Source organism: Aspergillus multicolor (genome assembly GCF_047715735.1).
Source record: "Aspergillus multicolor strain CBS 133.54 unplaced genomic scaffold BDW74scaffold_42, whole genome shotgun sequence".
Classification (NCBI taxonomy): domain Eukaryota; kingdom Fungi; phylum Ascomycota; class Eurotiomycetes; order Eurotiales; family Aspergillaceae; genus Aspergillus; species Aspergillus multicolor.
Genome location: NW_027395993.1, coordinates 45522 through 65480, shown reverse-complemented (window position 1 = coordinate 65480; position 19959 = coordinate 45522). Strand labels below are relative to the sequence as shown.

The 19959-nt window shown below is 52.7% G+C and overlaps 7 protein-coding genes across 7 annotated transcripts; 4 read left to right on the top strand and 3 right to left on the bottom strand.

Annotated features, from left to right (window-relative positions):
- Positions 1-179: 179 nt before the first annotated feature.
- BDW74DRAFT_183140 (uncharacterized protein) lies at positions 180-712 on the bottom strand (the record flags this gene model as incomplete). The annotated part of the gene is made up of 2 exons (XM_073730441.1): positions 180-615; positions 696-712. 2 exons carry the CDS (start codon positions 710-712, stop codon positions 180-182), a joined length of 453 nt encoding a protein of 150 aa, XP_073578727.1.
- Positions 713-1092: 380 nt separating this feature from the next.
- BDW74DRAFT_104783 (uncharacterized protein) lies at positions 1093-5903 on the top strand. The gene is made up of 3 exons (XM_073721594.1): positions 1093-5244; positions 5293-5481; positions 5530-5903. Exons 1-3 carry the CDS (start codon positions 1285-1287, stop codon positions 5686-5688), a joined length of 4308 nt encoding a protein of 1435 aa, XP_073578726.1. The 5' UTR covers positions 1093-1284; the 3' UTR covers positions 5689-5903.
- A 369-nt stretch (positions 5904-6272) lies between these two features.
- BDW74DRAFT_188719 (putative tRNA-specific adenosine-34 deaminase subunit Tad3) lies at positions 6273-8068 on the bottom strand. Its single transcript, XM_073731798.1, has 3 exons — positions 7886-8068; positions 7783-7834; positions 6273-7734 (listed from the first exon to the last, which is right to left on the bottom strand). The coding sequence occupies exons 1-3, from the start codon at positions 7980-7982 to the stop codon at positions 6357-6359; spliced, it is 1527 nt and encodes a 508-aa protein (XP_073578725.1). The 5' UTR covers positions 7983-8068; the 3' UTR covers positions 6273-6356.
- A 101-nt stretch (positions 8069-8169) lies between these two features.
- Positions 8170-10080, bottom strand: phoB (regulatory cyclin phoB). Its single transcript, XM_073725965.1, has one exon. It carries the CDS (start codon positions 9826-9828, stop codon positions 8653-8655), a length of 1176 nt encoding a protein of 391 aa, XP_073578724.1. The 5' UTR covers positions 9829-10080; the 3' UTR covers positions 8170-8652.
- A 667-nt stretch (positions 10081-10747) lies between these two features.
- On the top strand, positions 10748-14293 carry BDW74DRAFT_104771 (armadillo repeat protein). Its single transcript, XM_073721593.1, has 3 exons — positions 10748-11358; positions 11407-13103; positions 13152-14293. The coding sequence occupies exons 1-3, from the start codon at positions 11064-11066 to the stop codon at positions 14142-14144; spliced, it is 2985 nt and encodes a 994-aa protein (XP_073578723.1). The 5' UTR covers positions 10748-11063; the 3' UTR covers positions 14145-14293.
- A 166-nt stretch (positions 14294-14459) lies between these two features.
- On the top strand, positions 14460-17235 carry BDW74DRAFT_171081 (uncharacterized protein; the record flags this gene model as incomplete). The annotated part of the gene is made up of 5 exons (XM_073727256.1): positions 14460-15397; positions 15793-16087; positions 16260-16388; positions 16449-16776; positions 16823-17235. The coding sequence occupies 5 exons, from the start codon at positions 14460-14462 to the stop codon at positions 17233-17235; spliced, it is 2103 nt and encodes a 700-aa protein (XP_073578722.1).
- Positions 17236-18018: 783 nt separating this feature from the next.
- BDW74DRAFT_183133 (F-box protein) lies at positions 18019-19284 on the top strand (the record flags this gene model as incomplete). Its single annotated transcript, XM_073730440.1, has 1 exon — positions 18019-19284. The coding sequence occupies one exon, from the start codon at positions 18019-18021 to the stop codon at positions 19282-19284; it is 1266 nt and encodes a 421-aa protein (XP_073578721.1).
- Positions 19285-19959: the final 675 nt, after the last annotated feature.

The window sequence follows — 19959 nt, the reverse complement described above, 5'->3', positions numbered from 1 at the left end:
TGCACAGCAAAGCCCGTAGGTACGCCAGACGATCAAAGCCCTTAGGCCAGAAAGAATGGCAAAACTGAAAGAGAGGTATATGGTAGTTTCCGCCGAAAATAAAGCATCGGTATCCACGCCTATGCAAAACAGAAAGGGAGAACCCCTCAACGCATCAAGGACCTGCAGTCCCAGTCAAATTATATCCGCACCTTAACGTCCACGCAGGGCAGCGTCCACTCCCTCCTCCCCACCAAGCTCCGCAGCCACTCCAGCCCGAACCCCGTCAATTCCTGTTGTGACTCCGAGCAGGAGTCATTGCCCGACAGCCGCCGCGACGTCTCGTCATACATGGCCCCGGCAAGAGCCTTCGCGGTGCTGTTCAGCGTGTCGAAGATGTATCCCGCTAGCGAATCAGATTGGGCGGGCGCATCGCAGGGCGTATACCGCGGGGCGAACCAGTCGGAGCGGAGGTTAAGGAAGCATCGGTCGGACCAGTTGCAAGTTGAGGCGAAGAGGATGACGAGGAGGGCGGAGCAGTAGATGCATGGGCGGTGGAGGAGGTAGGTGAGCGTTACGAAGGAGATCAGGAAGAGCGGGGAGGCATTCGTCGGGATAAAGAGAAGGGGGAGCCAGCTGAATTCCGTTAGTTTGGGCTTTCCTCAATTTAACGTCGAGGATCGGTTCTTTCGAAAATAGTATGTATGCCTGCTTACCTCCTAAGACAGAACATGTTTGTAAGTGTACGGAGAACGCAGAGTACGGCAGACGGAAGGCTGCTGAGGTTGCCCAAGTCGATGGGGGTGTCAGAATTGTAAAAATTGCTGACAAAAAGAACTGTATTTTGTCTTGAACAGCAGAGCAGATAGTGAGCAATTTCAGATGGACATAGAGCCATTCAACAAGCCATTTTCAGCTGCAAATGCTCGGATTTCTTTGCACTTTTCTGGCCCGAGGACGGAGACAATGATGTCGATTATTGAGGCTTCACTTGCGAATCAAGACGCCACTTTGCAGCAAAACGAAAGCGGTCAGGCTCGCTCCAGCCACACAAGGAATCTTCACTGTCGCTTCTCCGACTTCTTCTCTCGCTTTCACTTCACACTTCTCCTTGTACAATATCCTTTCCTTTTGCAATCTGCTTATTTCTTCTGTTCCAATTGGTCTTTAATCTTTCTGCACCGTCTCTTCCTGTCGCTCCTTTTATTCGCCTGTCTCTGCTAACTCTCGAAAGAGAGCTCTTGCGGTAACACCGAGCTTAGTATCTCACTTGGTGGTCGTCTTCTACTACGGCGAGCGACAGAAATGTCCACCCCAAATGATATCCAAGCTCTCCTGGCGAGTATAAGGCCTCGTCCTTCGCCGTCGAACACGCCTGCGCAGGATCCCGGCATGGCTCAGGCCCAGTATCCCCAGCATTACCCGCACGGATACCGGCCCCAGCAGCCCTACGACGGCCAGAGCTACGCTCATCCTCACCTCCACCAGCAGGCCTACCGTCATCCGTCCGTTTCGTCGAATATGCATAGTCCGTCTCCTGTCAACCTTCCGCCCCGTCATGGATCAGACATTCTTAGTCCCAATGTCGTCACCCCAGGCGAAGCGTTTCCGCAACACCAGCCTCAGCCCCAAAATCCCGACCGTTCTGTCAATCTGCTGAATCTCCTCAAGTTTAACCAGCCGAGCGCGAGCGCTAGCCCCGCCCAGCAGCAGGTTCCTGCGGGTATGGAACCGGCCGTTCACACTCATCCATCGGCACCGGGTGTGGAGAACGCTCCGAGGTCTCACTCTAGAAACATTTCTGCTTCGGATTTGGTTGCTCAGCTTTTTGGCAAACAGGGTCAAGCCGCTCATGCTCCGCCCGTTACAGAGAGTCCCTCTTCTGCTGCGGCAAGCACTCAGAAGCCACAAGACATGTTGCTTCGTCTCTTAAATCGGCCCAAGTCGGACCAAGAGCTGTCTGACGCGGCTCAGACTCCTGGTTCATTCTCGTCTCAGAGGAACACCTTTGAGTCCGACTTTGGCGGCTTCACACCCTCAACGTACGGTGCTGTGGAGTCCACGGGCCTGGCATCTGGGAAACCGGATAAGCCAACTCCAAACGAGACTATCTTCAGTACTGTGAACCCATTTGAGCAGCTGGCGGCAGTTTCACGAAGCAGAACTCCTCAGATCAATTCTCATGGCGAGAGCCCGGCTGTTGAGGTGACGAAGCAAGTCAATGTCACTGCTGAGGTGGAGTCTCTTCCCGCTTCTCAGACCACCGAGCGCGGTCGCCCACAGCCACCTCCCTTGAACGAAAACCAAAAGGAAGCTGTCACCAATGTGGTCGACAGACTTGTTCAGCAGATTGTCAAGGACGTCGATGAATCACTGAAGGCGACTCAGAAGACTGATTCGCCAGCGCCGGCAGATTTGGAAGATAAGGCTAAAGTCACTGTAATGTCCACCACCGCTGCCGTTCAAGATTCCAACGACGAGACCGAGGTCGTGAAAGAGACCACCGAGGAAATTGTCACTACCGAAGACGCTAAGGAGAACTCCAACGGCGCCGGGGAGGCACTGGCGGATAGCTGGGAGAGCGCTGAAGATAGTGCTGAAAAGGAAGAGGAACGCATCGTTCCTGTACACAACTTCCCCTTGAAGCCATTTATCACTATTGTTGTCAAGCCTTATGCTGGAAAGCTCCCGGCTCTGCGCGATGATGGTATTATGGATATCGCTCGTCTGAAGAAGGATTTCGACCAGCTTGACCGTTCTTTGACCTCGGCCACCCCGGATTACATAGTCTACGCCCTTGCTAAGAATGGAGGTATGCGTATAATTCGCCAAGAGGATGGCAGTGACAAGCAAGTCCTCCGATCTACTCGTGATCGTGTGTTCAATGTTTCTGTATGCACGTCGCAGCCGGTCGGTGGCTCTTCTGACGATCAAGCTATCCTGGGTATCGGCGTCAGCGGCGCCGTGTACTGGGTTTTGATCTCTCGTGGGGATAGAGATCTTTTTGAGCAAGATGCTTTGGAGAGCGAAAGCCTTATCTTCCCTCCGTTCCCAGCTTCTGACGAGAACACCTCCGGCGGCCAGCTGAAAACGCGGGCCAAACGGAGCTCTTGCCATCCTGGATTCTTCGCGATTGGACGGGGCAAGAACATCTATGTACTATCCCCACAAGCTGCCGCGCACCCCGCCTATGGCGTTTCCGGAAACAATCGCACTGTCAACACTGAGCAGTTCTTCAAAGAGCGTGCTCTGAAGATCTCTACCGGAAAGGCCGGGAAGGACTTCACGTTCAGTGGCGATGATACTGTCATTGCCTCTCTGGACAAAACTGGTCGCCTCCGTTTCTGGGATATTCGTGAGGTGGTTAATACCCCTGATGCAGAAATAACGGCCAATGAGATTCGCACTCCTCTGAGCACTTTTGTGACTGGCAGTCCCACAGAAAAATCATGGCCGACATCTGTCCTCTTTCTCGACAAGCTACGTCCCTATGTTAAGTCAATGGCTCTTCGCTATGTTCTTGTCGGCCTGAAGCAGAACCACACCTTGCAGCTCTGGGATATTGGGCTAGGCAAGGCTGTGCAAGAGCTTAAATTCCCACATGAAAACGAGTCAGACGCCATTTGCAGCGTCGCTTACCACGCATCGTCCGGTATTCTTGTTGTCGGACATCCAACGCGCAACTCCATTTACTTTGTTCACCTATCGGCGCCCAAGTATAACCTGCAGTCCATGTCGCAGGCATCATTTATCAAGCGTGCCGCTGAGAAGGACAACAGCCTTCCCAAGCCCGAGTCGACCGCGTGCCTTAGTGGTATTCGGGAGATATCTTTCGCTTCGAAGGGTCAACTTCGTAGCCTGGACCTCCTACCCATCGCAAAAGCAGCAGGAGAGGATAGCGGCCTCTTTGAGCTTTACGTGATGCATTCCCGTGGTGTGACGTGCCTCAACATCAAGAAAGAGGACCTCGGTTTAGGGCAAGACAACCGGATCATTCGCCCTGTTAACGCTCTAGAAGAGGGTTTGATTGAGATTGCTGATCTCCAGTCTTTCCCTCCTTACATGGCCGACGATTTCTCCGTCAACGGCGATTCCACGGGCACTCCTACGAAGGTCATTCCTAAGGAGTTTACCAAAGCAACATCTGAAACTGCACCAGAGAGTAGCGGAGCTGCCAGCACCGGGCCTAGTATTTTGCGCACCCAATCTCCCACCAAAGCTGCGCCCAAGAAGAAGGTTGATGAGCCTGTGGAAACTGCCTTTGCTGCCGTATCTGAAAAGCCCGATAAGAAAAAGAAAAAGAAGGCTGCAGTGCCGGCAACTGAGCCTAAGCAGGAACCTGTCCTGGCGGCTAGCCAGGGTCCATCAACCGTCCAACAGCTGAACGGTGAGCCTTTCGAAGCCCCCAAAGCTGTGGACTGGAACAAGCACATCGAGGCCTTGCAGCAGGGGGTCACCTCGGAATTCAACAAGAGCCTCGGCCGTGAGCTAGAGGGCCTCTACGCCCGCTTCGACGAGGAAAGACGCAGCTGGGATGCCGCGTCTGCCTCCAAACAAGACCAGGTCTTGCGATTGGTGTCGAGCACGCTCTCTGACAACGTCGAAAAGAACCTCACACGCATCGTCACTCAGGCGATCCAATCTGACGTAGTCCCTGCGCTAGGCGATGTCACCTCTGCTGCCGTGAGCAAGCAACTTAACACCGTTCTTTCTCAGCAGTCTGGGGCTGTTATATCTCGAGAACTGCGTCAGTCTCTGCCTGATGCGGTTACCCGTGCCTTGCAACAGCCAGAGGTTATGAAAGTCGTCTCCGACGCTGTGAGTCAGAAGCTGAGCACTCAGGTGGAGAGTCAAATTTCCAAGACTGTGCATGATAGTCTTGCCCCTACGCTGAAGAACGTCGCCATCCGGGCAGCCGAGAAGGTTGGAAGCGACATGGAGAAGCGAATGCAGGCTCAGGCAAAACAGTTCGAAGCCCAGCGCCAAGCCGATGCCGCCAAGATTGATGAACTCACTTCTTTGGTCCGCGGACTCTCGGACACCGTCACTGCTATGGCGACTGCTCAAACTGGATTCCAAAACGAATTTCTACACTTGAACCAAGCACTCGCTGCTCGTAATGTACCCGAAGGCAGACAAGTCTCCGAGGGCACAGGTAATGTCTCACCAGCACCGCTCACCGGCTCGGTCAGTCCGGAGAGCAGGGAGGTTGCTGGGATTACGGAGCTCATACAGCAAGGGAGATTTGAGGAAGGTTCTGTCAAGGTATGCTGTTTGTGCCTCTCCCGATAGCATTTTTCTAATCCGCACCAGTGGCTCCAATCCGAGCAACAGGCTGACCTATTCGATCGCCTCTTTGTCCACCTGGACCCCACGTATTTGAACAGCGTTTCCCCCATCGTGGCATTATCAGTCGGAGTTGCAGTCACCTCGTCTCTCCAGACAAATGTGATGCAGCGTCTTGCCTGGCTGGAAGTCGTCCTCCAGACCGTTGACTTGAGGGTAAGTACTCTCGCTTCTCAGTCATTACAGAGTACTAACCCTCTCCAGGATACCGACATTCAAGATGTCGCGCCCAAGATCATGGACATACTCATTTCTCGGCTGAACGATCTTTACATGGCCGTTGCCAAGGAGGCTCCGGGCAACCCCATCCTGCGCCGGATCCCGCCTCTCGCCCGCAGGGCCACTGAACTCCGCGGCCACTAGGCGTTACTTAGCCCTAATAATGACGGCCGTTATGTTATCGGACGCGTGATGCGTCTGCATCTGCATTTGGATTTTAATGATAGTTATGTTATGAATCATGCATTGGCGCACTACCAGCAAAAACGTCGACTGGCATGAGCCGGATATGATGGTTTGAGGAAGGAGTTTTCAAACATATGCATATTTAGCTTAATGGACGACAAAAGGGCACTGATGAGCATCTGCTACCATGTGGTCATGAGGTGGCATATCAAGCATAGCTATGAGTTTTAACACGGAGTTTTGATATTACAGGATTTCACCCTTCAATGCAGAGTGGATAACTTGCAGATTCGACCTCGTAGATGGCATTGTAGTACTTTCTCCCAATGGGGTCGGCTCGTACGAAACTAATCCACGGACTCACCGATCTCCCAACAGCTCCATCATTTATGTCAGAACTAGGCTGGCCTTATCCCAGCTGTCAGTTACAAGGATACTGAAGATTGCTGCTCCATAGTCTGGTCTTCCGACAGTTTTCATCAAGGCTCTAAGATCTATAAAGATTGACGATGCAACGCAATTTTATAAAACACTGAGACCGCCTTTGTAGTCCGATTCTCCTCTACTCCTCACTCCGCAGCGCTCTAGTAGCAAGAATCCCCACGAAGAAAACGAAGAAAAAAAAATCACGCATAGAACGCAACTCCTTCCGCAGCCAGAGGACCCTGCTCCTCAGACCCTTCGACGAACTCGAATCCTAACGCGCGCCAATTCAGCTCCTTCCGCCAGTGAAGGCCGTAGTAGAGTCTGCCTTGCTTTGGAGGCTCCCCTTGTCCCGTCATGTTTTCGTCATGGTGTTGTTCTTGCTCGGTGTTCTCATCGGTAACAGGTACGGGTTTAACGACTGGTTCGGAAGCAAGACCGCCCATAACCATTCTCCCGCGCTGGGGATAAGTCACAGATCGGAACCGGGAGAGGAGAAGGCCCATGCAACAGCAGAGGCAGGGTTCGTGCGTGAGGTATACGTCCAGATCGGTACAGAGGTATCCACCCTGAGAGCGGGGACGGATTCGCGGGCCTGGTGAGTTCTTGCCTTCGCCCTGATCTGCTGTTGATGAATGCGGAACAGCTTGACCATCGTGCGGGCCGGTCTTCTGGTATTTCTCTGGGATTGGAGAGTCGTCCGTCGATTCTGACTCGGGTCCTAGCTCCGTCTCTGTCTCTGGAGCTGTGAGGTCTGTTTGGGAGAGGAAATATGATTCAAAGGGGCTTAGGAGGGGTTTGTCGGCTTCTGCGGCGGGGTCGCCGGCGCGCCGTTTGTAGGCGACGATCTCAGCTGCACGCATGAGAGCGTGGAGATCTGGGCCGCCTTCTAGGTCTGCGTTGTATGTTTTTGTGGCGGGATTGGGTCCCGGCCCTGTATGCAGTTCAGCTGTTGATGGGTTTCCCGCTTCTCGACGGGAGTACCGCGCGTCGCCGGCGACAGCGACAATCGTCTCCGGCCATCGGGAGTCGATATCGCCGTCTGTGTCTAGGATCCTTGCGACGATGTCCGGGTCAACGACTACTGCGCCAACCCTCCGTCCCCGGCCAGACTGCTCCGCTTCCTCCGCGACCTTTTGCGCAAACGCCAGATACCGCCCTGCGTCCGGCTGGATAAAATCACGAGTACGGTTTAGAACTTGGACAGGCGGCGATATCATCGCTCGCGCAGCGGCGGGGTTGTAGACCACAGGCCATAACTCCTTGGACCACTTCTCTGCCTGTGCTGTGCTGAGCGGCGGGAGGGTGGGGACTCTGATCGTATGCAGTTTGACCTGGCCTGCAGGATTTGAAGACTGTGGGTCGGAGTCCGCTGGTTGAGGAACGTAAGGAGCCAGTAACTCTTGTAGCTGGGCGACTTCTGGAAGGGGTGGTGAGATGAGGACAAAGATGGTCTGCGGCGATGAGTTATCCTGGAGTAGGATTGGATGCAGCGATTCGGGGAGGTTGTTCTGTTTTGCGAAGCGGCGGAGGTGGCTCGTGGGACGGGCTGCATCGCGAGGATAGGCTGCATCAAGGATCCTTTCCTGGTCAGCTATAGCACATACTGCAAAGCCGTACAGTACTTACTTGACGACCTTCGCGGCGCTTTTCACGTTCACGCCTGCGACATAGGCGTCGCCTGATGCTCGTTAGACTGGGCTATTCTTCAGCCTAGAACAATTGCCCTTACCATACTCTTCGGCAGGCTGAGTTTCCTGTACCGTTCGTATCGGCATCACTTCGCCTACAAGAGGCTGGACGCTCCGGAGAATCTCCTGTATCTCCATGGCTCTGACGGGGTATGGAAGCGGGGAGCGAAGGAAAATCGAGGGCAGCGGATGCAACCCAGACGGCTAGCGAAGGGAAGGCACGGAGGAGCGAATTAAGCTACTAAGCTTGTATCATGGCTTTGGAATAGCGCTTCGAGAGGCGTCAAATCTTCTTCTGCCTATCCATGCCGCTACGGAAGATTGAAGACATCCCCGCTGCAACCCTGTACCCTAAAACCTATGCCCTAGTTGACTCATTTAATGCCTAAGGCAGCAATTACATCACGATTTAGATGCTTGTTGGGAGAGTAGTAGTAATGAGAATGAATACTGCTAGAAAGTCTTGGAAACAATGAAATGGTATAACGGCGCCAGGGTATAGTGGTGCCGTGCTTAAAAGCAGTATGCAAACAACAGGAATCTCAAAATGCCCGCCGAACTACCTGAAACGCCCTGAATGAAACAATACAGAACCCGAGGGATATTAAAAACGAGAAACGAAAAGATGCAGAACCAGAAGCAGAGAGAGGTCAAAACCTAACCATTAGACCGACCCCGCCGTTCGTCCCCCTTGAGCGTCTAATGCATGCAAGCCAACTCCATGCAGTTGCTGCAAGTGCTATGCGGCCATCTAACGCCTGAGGGCATACCCCAGACAGGAAAAGGAAATATGTTGCGGGCTGCAGGATCAAACCTCAGACTTGATTTCATAGCCGTCGCATCGTTCCGCCAAGCTTTGGTAGTAGTCGGTCAATACCTCGGGCTGAGGAACGATACGCCACTCGACGCGGAAAAGAAACTCGAGTTCAAGGAGGGCCAGTTCGTTCATGCTAATACCGCCAACACGAGCATAGGTCTTGTTGGTCCAGAAGCTATCACTGAGTCCTTTGGACGCCACAGTAGCGCTGGTAATCAGAAATCGATGAATGGTCAAACTAGAAACGGTGAAGGCGGGATACAGTGTGCAAAGTCGGTCGATATAGTACACCATACTAAGAAGGATCGGCGGCGAGAGAGTTGCGTGAGTCGTTAGTCGTTGCAGATAATCGTGTACGGAGATTCGAGGCGGAGTGCGCGAGTGAAAACGAGTCAACCGACCCTGATTCAGGGGTATCTTGTCGTTGAAACGAATGAGCTCCATTAGCATGCTCGAAATGAGTACCACCAGATGTTTGGGTTCTGCAAGTTCATAACGAGTAGGAAGATATTTGACAGCAGGATTCTCAGGGCGTAGTCTTTTCGAAAGTGATCCTTCACGGGCTAGGTGCCCCGGCCCGGCTGGCTCAACACCGAGAGTAGGATCGGTCAGGCTGTTACGCTTGTTGGACCCCGAAGTACTGGTCGGTGCCGGCATTGGAGGGGGCTCCGACCTTTGAAAAGGGGCAGGAGCAGCCGGAGGAGCCGATGTAGGAGGACCGGGAACGAACGAAGTGTTGTCGACAGGGTCAGCGGATGTAGCAGGGAGGGCGGTGTTAGGACCGGGGCCAGCAGCGGAGGTAGCTGCAGCAGACACGAAGGTGCTAATTCCGCCCCCAAGGGAGGTCTGCCCTGCGGGCATGCGGCCGCGAGGAAGATCCCCTGAGGGCCTGCTAGGCGGAGACGAAACGGAATGCCTCTTCAAAGCCGAGCGGAGCTCTTCAATGGCCACGCGGGAGGAGCGGGGAGTGAACGGACTACCGGGCGCAGCAGAGCGATCGGCGGCAGAGTCATACTGCTGATTATGATAGGCGAAGGCAGCCGACGTCGACGACAGGCGGCGCGAGAACGAGGTCGAGCATGGGGAGAGAGGAGGTTGAAGTTGGGTGGTGGCGGGCGAGGAGGGAGCAGGGCGAAGGGCGGAGGGCGAAGGCGAAGAAACTAACATCTCCGCCCAACAGGTTCACCACGTGGGCGCACGACTGAACGAGGTTCTTCGAGACTGACAGATGCTGTGAAACCCAAGAACGGTACTATTGCGCTTGGGGTCGTGCACAGACGCATTCTGTAAGCACCTACTCAACAGACGGAAGAGTAGTAGTAGGTTGATGGTCTTGATGGTTATGAAAGAGATGAAGAAGACAAAGGCCAGAGTCAGTCCACGCTTCAACTTACTACTAGACTCGACCTGAAGTTTCATAAGATCTTTGACAGTAAGATACCGTTTGTAAGGTCGAGGCCGCTGCCAAGAGAAGTTTAGCGTGCCTCCACAACCCAATAATACCGCCTCATCGGCAGCGATAACGCCGCTCGGCTAGTATTGTTACATCTCTGAAACATGGAGAACTTTTGCTCGTCAGCTGTGGATCGGGTTTGATGAGAGGCAGTTCCGTCATTGGAGACGATGCGCTATATTGGACGAATTATTGCTCGATGCTGCCTGGGACTCGACTCCATATGCCTCACAACCAAGGAACCTGGCTGAAAATGACACCCCTGCCCCAGGGCACTCCCGATGCCTCCTACGCCAGCGATCAGCTGATGGGCGCAGTCAAAGCTTGAGAGCTGTCCAGGATGGCCCGTTATTCGCTATCTGATCGTTGAGTCTCAGATCCTCAGGCAAACCCCTCGCTTTGAATCCTGAGTTCCTTGACCGGCTGGGCGCCTCAAGCGCAGCCAGCCGTCGAACTACCCCGAGTAAAGCAAACTGCATGCAGCAGATAAGGCTGAGTCACATGATTGATACTGCTTACCTTTCGCTATCACATGATAAACTGCCGAAAGCGGTCTGCCCCCGGCCCCGGCCGACTGCAATGTGACGCTCGAGCTGCTCAGAATGAGCTGGTCATTTTCGTGGCTAGACTACAGTCCGTCTCTTGATTTCTGAGTCTGACGTTTTGTTTATGATAGAAATGCTCGACTTTCATGATACTTAGCCCTGTTAGTCTTTCTTGTTCGCTTCACTGGCGACTCAAATTGTACGTTCCGGCCTCGAGCCCCAGAATCGCAACAATTAGCCGTCGGGGCACCACTCCGCACTTGACTCGGCATCACCACAACTCCTTACCACCATCCCCGCGCACACTATACTCGGTCAATAAATAGCGCTGAGACACTTGAATTCTTAAATAATCCAGAATCTGATCCCATCGGGTTCTCTGCGCGAGGTGGTGTTTTCGGACAATGACTCGCGCCGAGACGCCGCCTATCCTACTCCAGCTACAAAATGCGGAATCCTTAGCATCCCAAGCAGCTGCTCTAAGGAGCCTCAAGAATGATACAATTGGTCACGATCAACGGAAGGAAGCCTGGGTACGGTTGGGGCTCGTTCCAATACTTGGCAGCGTTCTTGCGTCTCGGGGCCTCGGCAGGAATGAGCTCAAGGCGGGTTCCAAACAGCTTGAGTTAGCTGGTTCCAAAGAGGAGGGAGATGATGCTTGCCTACAGGCAATTATTCTTGTTGGGAGCTTGGCGCAAGGTATTTGATGGCCTAGATGTATTCACCCCGTCTCTAACGTTGCACCAGGAGGCGCACCTTTTCTGTCCCCGATCCTTTCGAGCAACATACTTCCGACACTCCTGTCCATTCTGTCGTCCTCCAACTGTCCTTCATCGTTTGTCCTCCCGATTCTTCGGGTCTTGAATAGTGTGGCGGATCGGCTACCGCTACAGAACCAACGACAATGGCCGAAAGACACTCGCTTGGCGGACCATCTTTTCTCAGCCGAGCATATTGGCAGCTTAGCTCGCATTCTTGGACAGGACTATGGCACCCAGAACCGGCTGGCATCGATTGAGCTGGCGGCGGGCCTCATTGGGAAGCTGTGTACGGAGGAAACTCACAAGGCGGTTCTGGCGGACTGTGGGATATTGGACGCCCTGGCGGTCAAGGTCGCATCATTCATCGTTGCCCAGGGGTTTGTTTTCCCCGGCGCCGAGGATCATGTAGGAGATGCAGGTGCTCTGGGAGCGCTACCCTCTCCTGCGCCCCCCGGAGCTAAGCTTGCGCCTATTCTACGTGCCGTAACGGTTATTATTGAGCATTCTAAGTGGCGCGCAGAGCACTTTCTTTCGTCTCCAGGAATAGTCACTGTATTCCCTCGGCAGATACCAGGATTTTCGCCGTCAGATATCAAGAAAGGCCCGTGGGGCTCGTCTTACTTTTCAGGGTCCGCGGTGCCACGGCACCCTGGAGGCACCCCGCTAGAGTACCTTCTCCCGTGCATTCCTCTGTCACAGCTTAAACCTTCCGCCAGCACCACAAACTTTCCACCCCTAGGGGGATATGGACATCATCGACGACAGAGTCACTCGTTTCCCACGCCGCTCTCCAGCTTTGACCCGCCGGCGGCCGAAGACGATGAAAACCCGGTTGTTCCGTGGCTGTTATATCTGGTTCGTGCTGAGAAAGGCATGACTCGGCTTATGGCAGCCCGATTCGTGACTGTACTATGCCGCCTTGGTCTAACCAAGAAGCATAGAGTCCAAATGTTTTGCTACCTGCTAATTCCAATTCTACTTCGTATGCTTGACAAGGACTACGACGCTTCTGACGATGGTGTCCAATACGGTGGGCTTATCCCATCCTCGAAGCGCATTAAAGAGGAGGCACCGGGCGTGCTGGCTACATTAGTTGTCGATGATCGAGAATTGCAAAGACATGCGGTGGAAGGAGATGCAATTAAACGATTATCCCAACTTCTCAAAGAGACGTATAACCCCGTTCAAGAGCCCGCGCGAACGATGTGGCATGCCGAAGGCCAACCGCTTGCCGAAAACACAGATTCACAGCCTGCAGAGTGCCGACTAGGACCGCCTGGATACTCTCCGCTCCGTTACCACATCATGAGATATCGAGAAAACATTTTAAAAGCGCTTGCTGCATTAGTGCCTTTCAAGGATGAATATCGCAAGGCAATCTGCGAGAACGGTGTTGTACCATATATTATCGATTCGCTCAAACCATTCCCGGAGAGTATACCAACGGAGCCTCCCCATACAGGGAACCCTGCTGCTGACGGCAATCCGACACCCACCCTCCTAGCCGCCTGCGGTGCAGCTCGGATGCTCACGCGCTCAGTAAGCGCTCTACGGACAAGCCTTATCGATGCCGGCGTTTCAACTCCGCTTTTCGTTCTGATTCGACATCCGGACATTGAGGTGCAAATTGCGGCGACCTCTGTCATCTGTAACCTTGCTCTCGACTTTAGTCCTATGAAAGAGGTACCCATGGTTAGACCGATTATAAGAAAGCTGCTGACGTTTGTCTAGGCAATCATATCCGCCGAAATTCTCCCCATCCTATGCGAACATGCACACTCGCCAAGCACCAAACTCCGGATTGAATCACTATGGGCTTTGAAACACGTCGCTTATAATTCAACGAATGACGTCAAAATCAAAATCATTGAGGGCCTGCGGCCAGATTGGATCAAGCATGTTATCGCTCAGGACCCGACAAGTGTTTTGGCTAAGCGTGGATTGGAGGAGGATACGGACAGCAGCACCCCGGGTGGCATGAGCCGAGCCAACTCGGCTGGAGAACGGGTTGACCTGCTGAACCCAATGGACGAATTCCGTGAAAGAGACGAGGACATGAGGATGACAGACCCCATGCCATCATCGAAATTCAGTCTAGATATGTTCCTTCCAGACGCTACCCGACGGCGTAAACTTGCTCTACACGGAGATTTGGACCAGACCACGCAAGCTCGTCAGGATGATATTGCAGCTCAGGAGCAGACCTTTGACCTCCTACGCAACGTTATTTGCGGGTCGGGTGCGTCAGAAATGATCGAGTACCTGTTCCAGCAGCTCGGTCAGAATTTGCTGTTAGATACATTGGCCGATAAACTACGGCCTCGTTCTCTCCAGCTGCCACATCGGCGAGAGTCTCCAAACCACCGCGCCCTCCAGGTTCCAACCGAGATCCTGGTTGCGGTAACATTTGTTATCATTCATCTTGCAGCGAGTCTTCCTCAGTATCGCCAGCTTATAGTGTCTCACCGCGACCTCGTCCGTTTCTTGATGAGCTACTTTAACCACAGCCACCGGGACGTGCGGGCCAACTGCGTATGGGTGGTGATTAACCTCACATACGAGGACGACATCCACGACCGCGAGGGCTGTCGGAAACGCGCGCTCGAGCTACGGTCGATTGGAGTGATAGATCGACTTACTACTCTTGAACATGACCCGGACCTTGACGTCCGAGAACGAACAAAAACAGCACTGCACTTGGTAAATTCGTTGACTCACTCTTAGCGTTGATTGTAAACTATCTCATTCCTTGCTCTGCCTGTTTATCATTGGGCGGTGATGCTAGAGTTGAATCTTCCATGATGTATAAATAAATGTACTTCAGCATTTTTTGACTTGATTCACTCAGCTATAGGCTACGTCGAGTGTTGAATGGGCGACATCTACATGGCGATATCTAGGTACATGGCTCTTATCGATAAGATACCTATCTAAGATAACGTCATAGAAACAACATCGCTTAGCTACTCGTTCTTGTCAAGTCTTTCTTCTTTTTTGGTTGTTAATTTTCATCCTACTCTCATGACTGATAAGATTACAATGCCTCAAGTATCATCCTCCATACTACATGCGCTATCCATCTCTGACCCCTCCCAAGCCACCCTTTCCACAGCAGGCTTAGGGTCCGGCTTCACCAGCACAAGCGCTATCACAGCAACCGTCCCAGGCGCAGACGGCCAAGATGAAGAACGCAAGTACTTTGTCAAGACGTCTGCCGACGGCGAGGCCGCAAAGGAAATGTTTGCTGGCGAGTACGAGTCCCTCAATGCCATATCGTCAGCCGTCCCGGGCTTCTGTCCGCGCGCTATAGCCTGGGGTCCCCTTGAGGAAGACGGTAAGACTGGAAAGAGCTACTTCCTCGCGACTGAATTCCTGGATCTGCGTGCTGGTGGGAGCGGTGGTCCGTCTCTTGCCCAGAGGCTAGGGAAGCTTCATTCCACGCCTGCGCCGAAGGATCCCGAGACGGGGAAGAGGCTGTTTGGATTCCCGGTGCCGACATTCTGCGGAGACACGAAGCAGCCGAATTGCTCGTGTGAGTCGTGGACGGACTTTTATGCAAATGAGCGGCTCTTGACGATTCTTGCGACGTCCGAGAAGCGCAATGGGAAGGATCCCGGGTTGAGGAGCTTGGTTGAGCAGACGGCGAACGTTGTTGTTCCTGCACTTCTGGGTGATGGACATCTTGGATATAATAAGTCTGGGGAAGGGGAGGGTATTACCCCGGTTGTTGTTCACGGAGATCTGTGGGGCGGGAATGCGGATCGAGGACGGATTGTGGGGAGTGGACGGAAGAAGGACGAGGAAGTTGGGGCTGTTGTCTATGACTCGTCTGCTTGCTATGCCCATAGTGAGTTTGAGCTGGGAATCATGAAGATGTTTGGCGGGTTTGGGTCGGCGTTCTTCAGTGAGTACCATCGAATTGTGCCGAAGACGGAGCCCGTCGAGGAGTATGAGGATCGGGTCAAACTATATGAGCTGTAAGTTCCTACATCTTGATTTTGATTCTGATCTAACGAGTCTAGGTATCACCATCTGAACCATCATGCTATCTTTGGCTCGGGGTATAAATCTGGGGCTGTGTCGATTATGGAGAAGCTGCTCAAGAAGTATGGTTGAGCGAAGTATATAGTTTGCACTGGGTCTCAGAGGGACTTAGTCTCATTAGCCCGCCACCCCTCTTAAAAAGTCCATAGTAATCTTAGCAGTCTAAGGCCACGTTTATAGCCATTCAGGCCATCACTTTTCTTATTTTTCCTTTTCCTTTGATGTTTTATCGTGGTTATTGCTCTCAGATCTCGATGAAGTATACGCGGCCCGGAAAAACGTTCCACCATCACGTGGCAGCTGCGGCTCCATATAATCGCGAGATGAGGCCGCAAACCATCAACCACCCGCGCAAGCTTTCTGGAGGTTTATCGCCAGGCCTCGACTCCAGAATGGCCCTCGAACAGAAGCAGGACTCCAAGAACACGTCCGGTTCCGACGTGGCCGTACCCGATCCCCCGCCAATCCACCCGTCCTTTATCCAGGTCGCCAAGCCGTACATCTTCGAGCAGACGATTCAGCAATGCATGGCCGCAATGGGCGTCAATCCTTTGCGCGAGGAGTCACTGCGCTTGCAGGGTGTGACTTGGATTGATAGTGTCCGCCGAGCGTTGAATCTGTACGTGGATTCTGGATTCTGTCGGCGAAGCGGTTGCTAACGAACCAGGCCGATTCGGACATTCAACACCGCGGTGGTGTACTACCACAAGTTTCGGCTGATTCACCATGATGCGGACTACAATAATATGGTAGGGACTAGCTCTTCTTTGGTGAAGGTCAAGACTGATGGTTCAGGACGCTGCCGCTGCCGCCCTGTTCATGGCCTGCAAGATCGAGGACACGCTCAAAAAGTCGCGTGAGATTCTATGCGCCGCGTATAACCTGAAGCAACCGCAATCGGATCAAATCTCTTCGGATAACCAGGTATGACTGCCCAACGCTTATATCGTTACCCCTAGAAAAATTTTAACTTGAAGTCTTTAGGTACTTGACGAAGCCGCGCGAGGCATCATCGGCCTAGAACGACTCATGCTCGAGAGCTCCGGCTTCGATTTCCGAACACGCCATCCGCAAAAAACCTTAATAAAGCTCGCCAGACAATACGGCCTTTCACCGCAATCCGAAGTATCGAACGTTGCTTACCGTATTTCGCAAGATCTCTACCGCACCTTCGCACCGCTTAAACAGACTACATCCACAATGGCCTTCAGTTGTCTTGAGCTTGCGGGACGTCTGCTCGAGCAGAGGATAGAGGAGGTTGAGCTTGGGACAGACTACGCGAGTTGGAAAACAAGCAGGGAGGAGGTTATGGGTATGTCAATCATACTGAAAAGCGACCAGACTACTAACTGCTCTAGAAACTCTTCTTGACCTACTCGAGCTATATACACATAACCGCGGGTCTACATCCGTCGGTCCTCACTTCCCGGCAGACCGCTTCCTCACCGTGCGAATTCCGTTGAACAAAGAAGCGGAAGAGCAGAGGCTTCCGCGGTACACTAACCCAGTCGACGAAGGAAAACCCACAAGGGACTCGCGTAGAGGGCCAGCAACCAATGGCTCGAAGAGCGAGAAAGACGCCCCAGCTACCGATCCCCTTCATCACCCGCTTATTCCAGCTACTGCCATTGGGGAACGCCCCAAGGCTGGGGAGAAAGGCCGGGACGCGGCAGTGCGGTTTATTGTCGACTCTGAGTATGCTGCTGCTGAAAAAGCTCGCGTCACGCAATACTTCAAGGTTGAGATGGAAGAGTACGAGGTGGAGGAGTGAGCTGCGAAAATGGCGATAGTCCTTGCAATATTCCCCGCGGAGGATATACTGTCATGATCCAGGCACGGATCAGTCCCCGCCCGAGTGGCAAACAGTACTAGCACACTGCGGTATCCAGCTGCTATACGTCACCGCAACTGCTAAGGGGGGTTCAAGCGGCCGCGTGGGCGATGCTGAAAATTGTCCAACAGACGGGTCGACCTCTACAAGTACGCTTCGAGATGAAACCATTGCACTCGTCATGCATAGGCTCCTTTCAACACGCCGAACTTCTCGAATATAACCGGCTAACCGCGGACAAGTCATCCACTGCGACCTGCGATTTGTCTTGCTTCAGCCAATACTCATGGGTACTTAGCGAAGGACTGCCCTAGTACTCTCGACCCGAACAACGAGTGAGTTATTTGCATACTGTCAGTGTTGTGTCATGTTCCAACGAGAGCGATGGGAGAACAAGGAGATGGTGACGAAAACGAGATAACTCCGATCATCAAGAATAGATAAAATAACCGGCAATCTAGACAATATATCCATATAGAAGTTTTCGAGCAATGTCTAACAAACAAACAAGCTACCTAGTTGGATTTGTGGGTTCCTGCCCGCTGGGGCCGGCGCCCCGACCTGGGGCTCCTTCCAATCTAAGTTCGCTCAGTCTGACGGACACCTTCATCTCCTACCTGCACAATTATCCCCTCTAACTCACACCGTCATTTTCTGTGTTAGATTCTCCGTCCTCCCATTTCCTACGACAGCCGCACCATCTCCATCTCCAACACAGAAAGCATGACTTCCTTTCTATCCCTCCCTCGAGAGATCCTCCTCGAAATCGTCGACTGCCTGAGAGCCGACGAGCTACAGTACCTCCACGCATTCTCCCGAGTGAACAAGTTCTGCCATTCTCTCGTTAGTCGCTATCGATTCCGGAACATCCATCTTACTATAATAGGAGGAGAACAAATGCTGGAAACTCTGGAACACTGGAACGATGTCCTTGAACGCACTCAGTCCTTTCCGTTTGTTCGACGTTTGAGCATCCACTGTGCCGCCCCTGCACACGGCCCTATGCCTGAAGGTGATGATCAACACCTGTATGTACTCGAAGACGACATCTATAAGCAGTGTTTGCATGATGAAGACGAGTGGGCTCGCTTTGGCGACCTGTACTGCTGTCTAGGCGGCCTGTATTGGATTAGATTGCGGGGACAGCCTTCACTTGCGTTGGACGACGTGTGGGTACCGCTTGCGGAGTTTCTAAAGAAGCTCCTGGGCCTTGAGGACCTGCTTTGGATCGGGATCGCCCAATTTCCGGTGTATCTTCTACAGGTCTTGCACGAGGATATACCCACCTGTCGTTTGCACCTACGAGATTTCTTTCCCGATGTTGATCGGGATGGAAACAGCGGAATGCATGTATGTGATCGCATGATTGCAACCTCACCTTCTCTCTCTAGCATTGCCACTACTGTCGCGCATGGAGTATACGAATATGAGCAACAGGCAACTATGCAGATGGCCGCTGGAGCTGCTCCGAACCTTACCCAGGTTTTCTTCCACTACGAGGACTCTCACCCACCCGAGGACCGACATGGGCCACTGCCTCCAAAAGTAAACTGGTTCGAAGGCTCGCCTGGCAAGGCTGCTTCTGGCCTCCGCGTGTTAGGCCTTCATGAGTCAAGCTTTGACGACATGACCCCTGACGAGCTAGATTACTGGAGCAACCATGCCTCTTTCGAGAATCTCCGAGTCCTTCAACTGCATACTTTCGGCAACGAGTTTCTACTCGACAATGCGTACAACTACAAATTCCCGTCATTAAAAACGCTTTCGTTGGACCTGAGCATCAGCAAAGATAATATTAAAAACCGACAGGACACGGCCTTTCTGATGGATCGTGTCGCCAGCGACTTTGTTTCAAGCCTAGCACTCCTTAAAAGCTTCTGTCTCTCCGGAACTTACGTTGAAAAAAAACCTTTCAAGCCGCTGTTCAAAATCACGGGTCATCCTTGCAAAGACTGGGCCTCATCCCACTCCACAGCCAAGATAGGTTAGATGGCAGATGACACCAAAATTACTCCAAGCTGTCGATCGTGCTTTTCCGAATCTTCGCAATCTTACAGTTCGAATCCAAAGGTCCCAGGGCGACAAAGATGAAGTCAGCATCTACAAAGCATTGTTCAGAATTGAAAAGCTCAAACATGTAACAATCGAGTTAGACTCTGCTCGTCGGTCTTCTCGCAATCCATACGGTACCAACAACGTCCTTGGATTCTTGGTCAATCTTTCTGTGGACGAAACGTTAGTCCGCTCCATTCTAGCCATACTCACCCAAGGACCTCCCGCTTCCAGTTCACGCCTCTAAAGGTTCAAGGTAATTCCTGTATTATCCGGAAAGGTTTCAGATACATGGCGGCATGTCACCCTCCGGCTGCACAAAGGCTGGGAATTCAGGCGGTTCATCTATGGCGATGGCTTTTATCTGACAAAGGCAACAATAAAAAGCAATTTCGATCAAGACCAGTGCCTGAAATTTGATGTGGAAGCACTCACGAGCCTGTTCCATGATCTCTGGCCGGCAAGTAATAAGGACGAGGGGTTTGAATGGCATAGCTTTCCTCTGGAAACTGATGAGCAATAATGTATCTTTCGCCTTCAAGAGGCATCGGGTCTTAGCATGTGGAGTTCATCATCTATCTTAGGAAACTTTAGTAATGTCAACCGTCATTC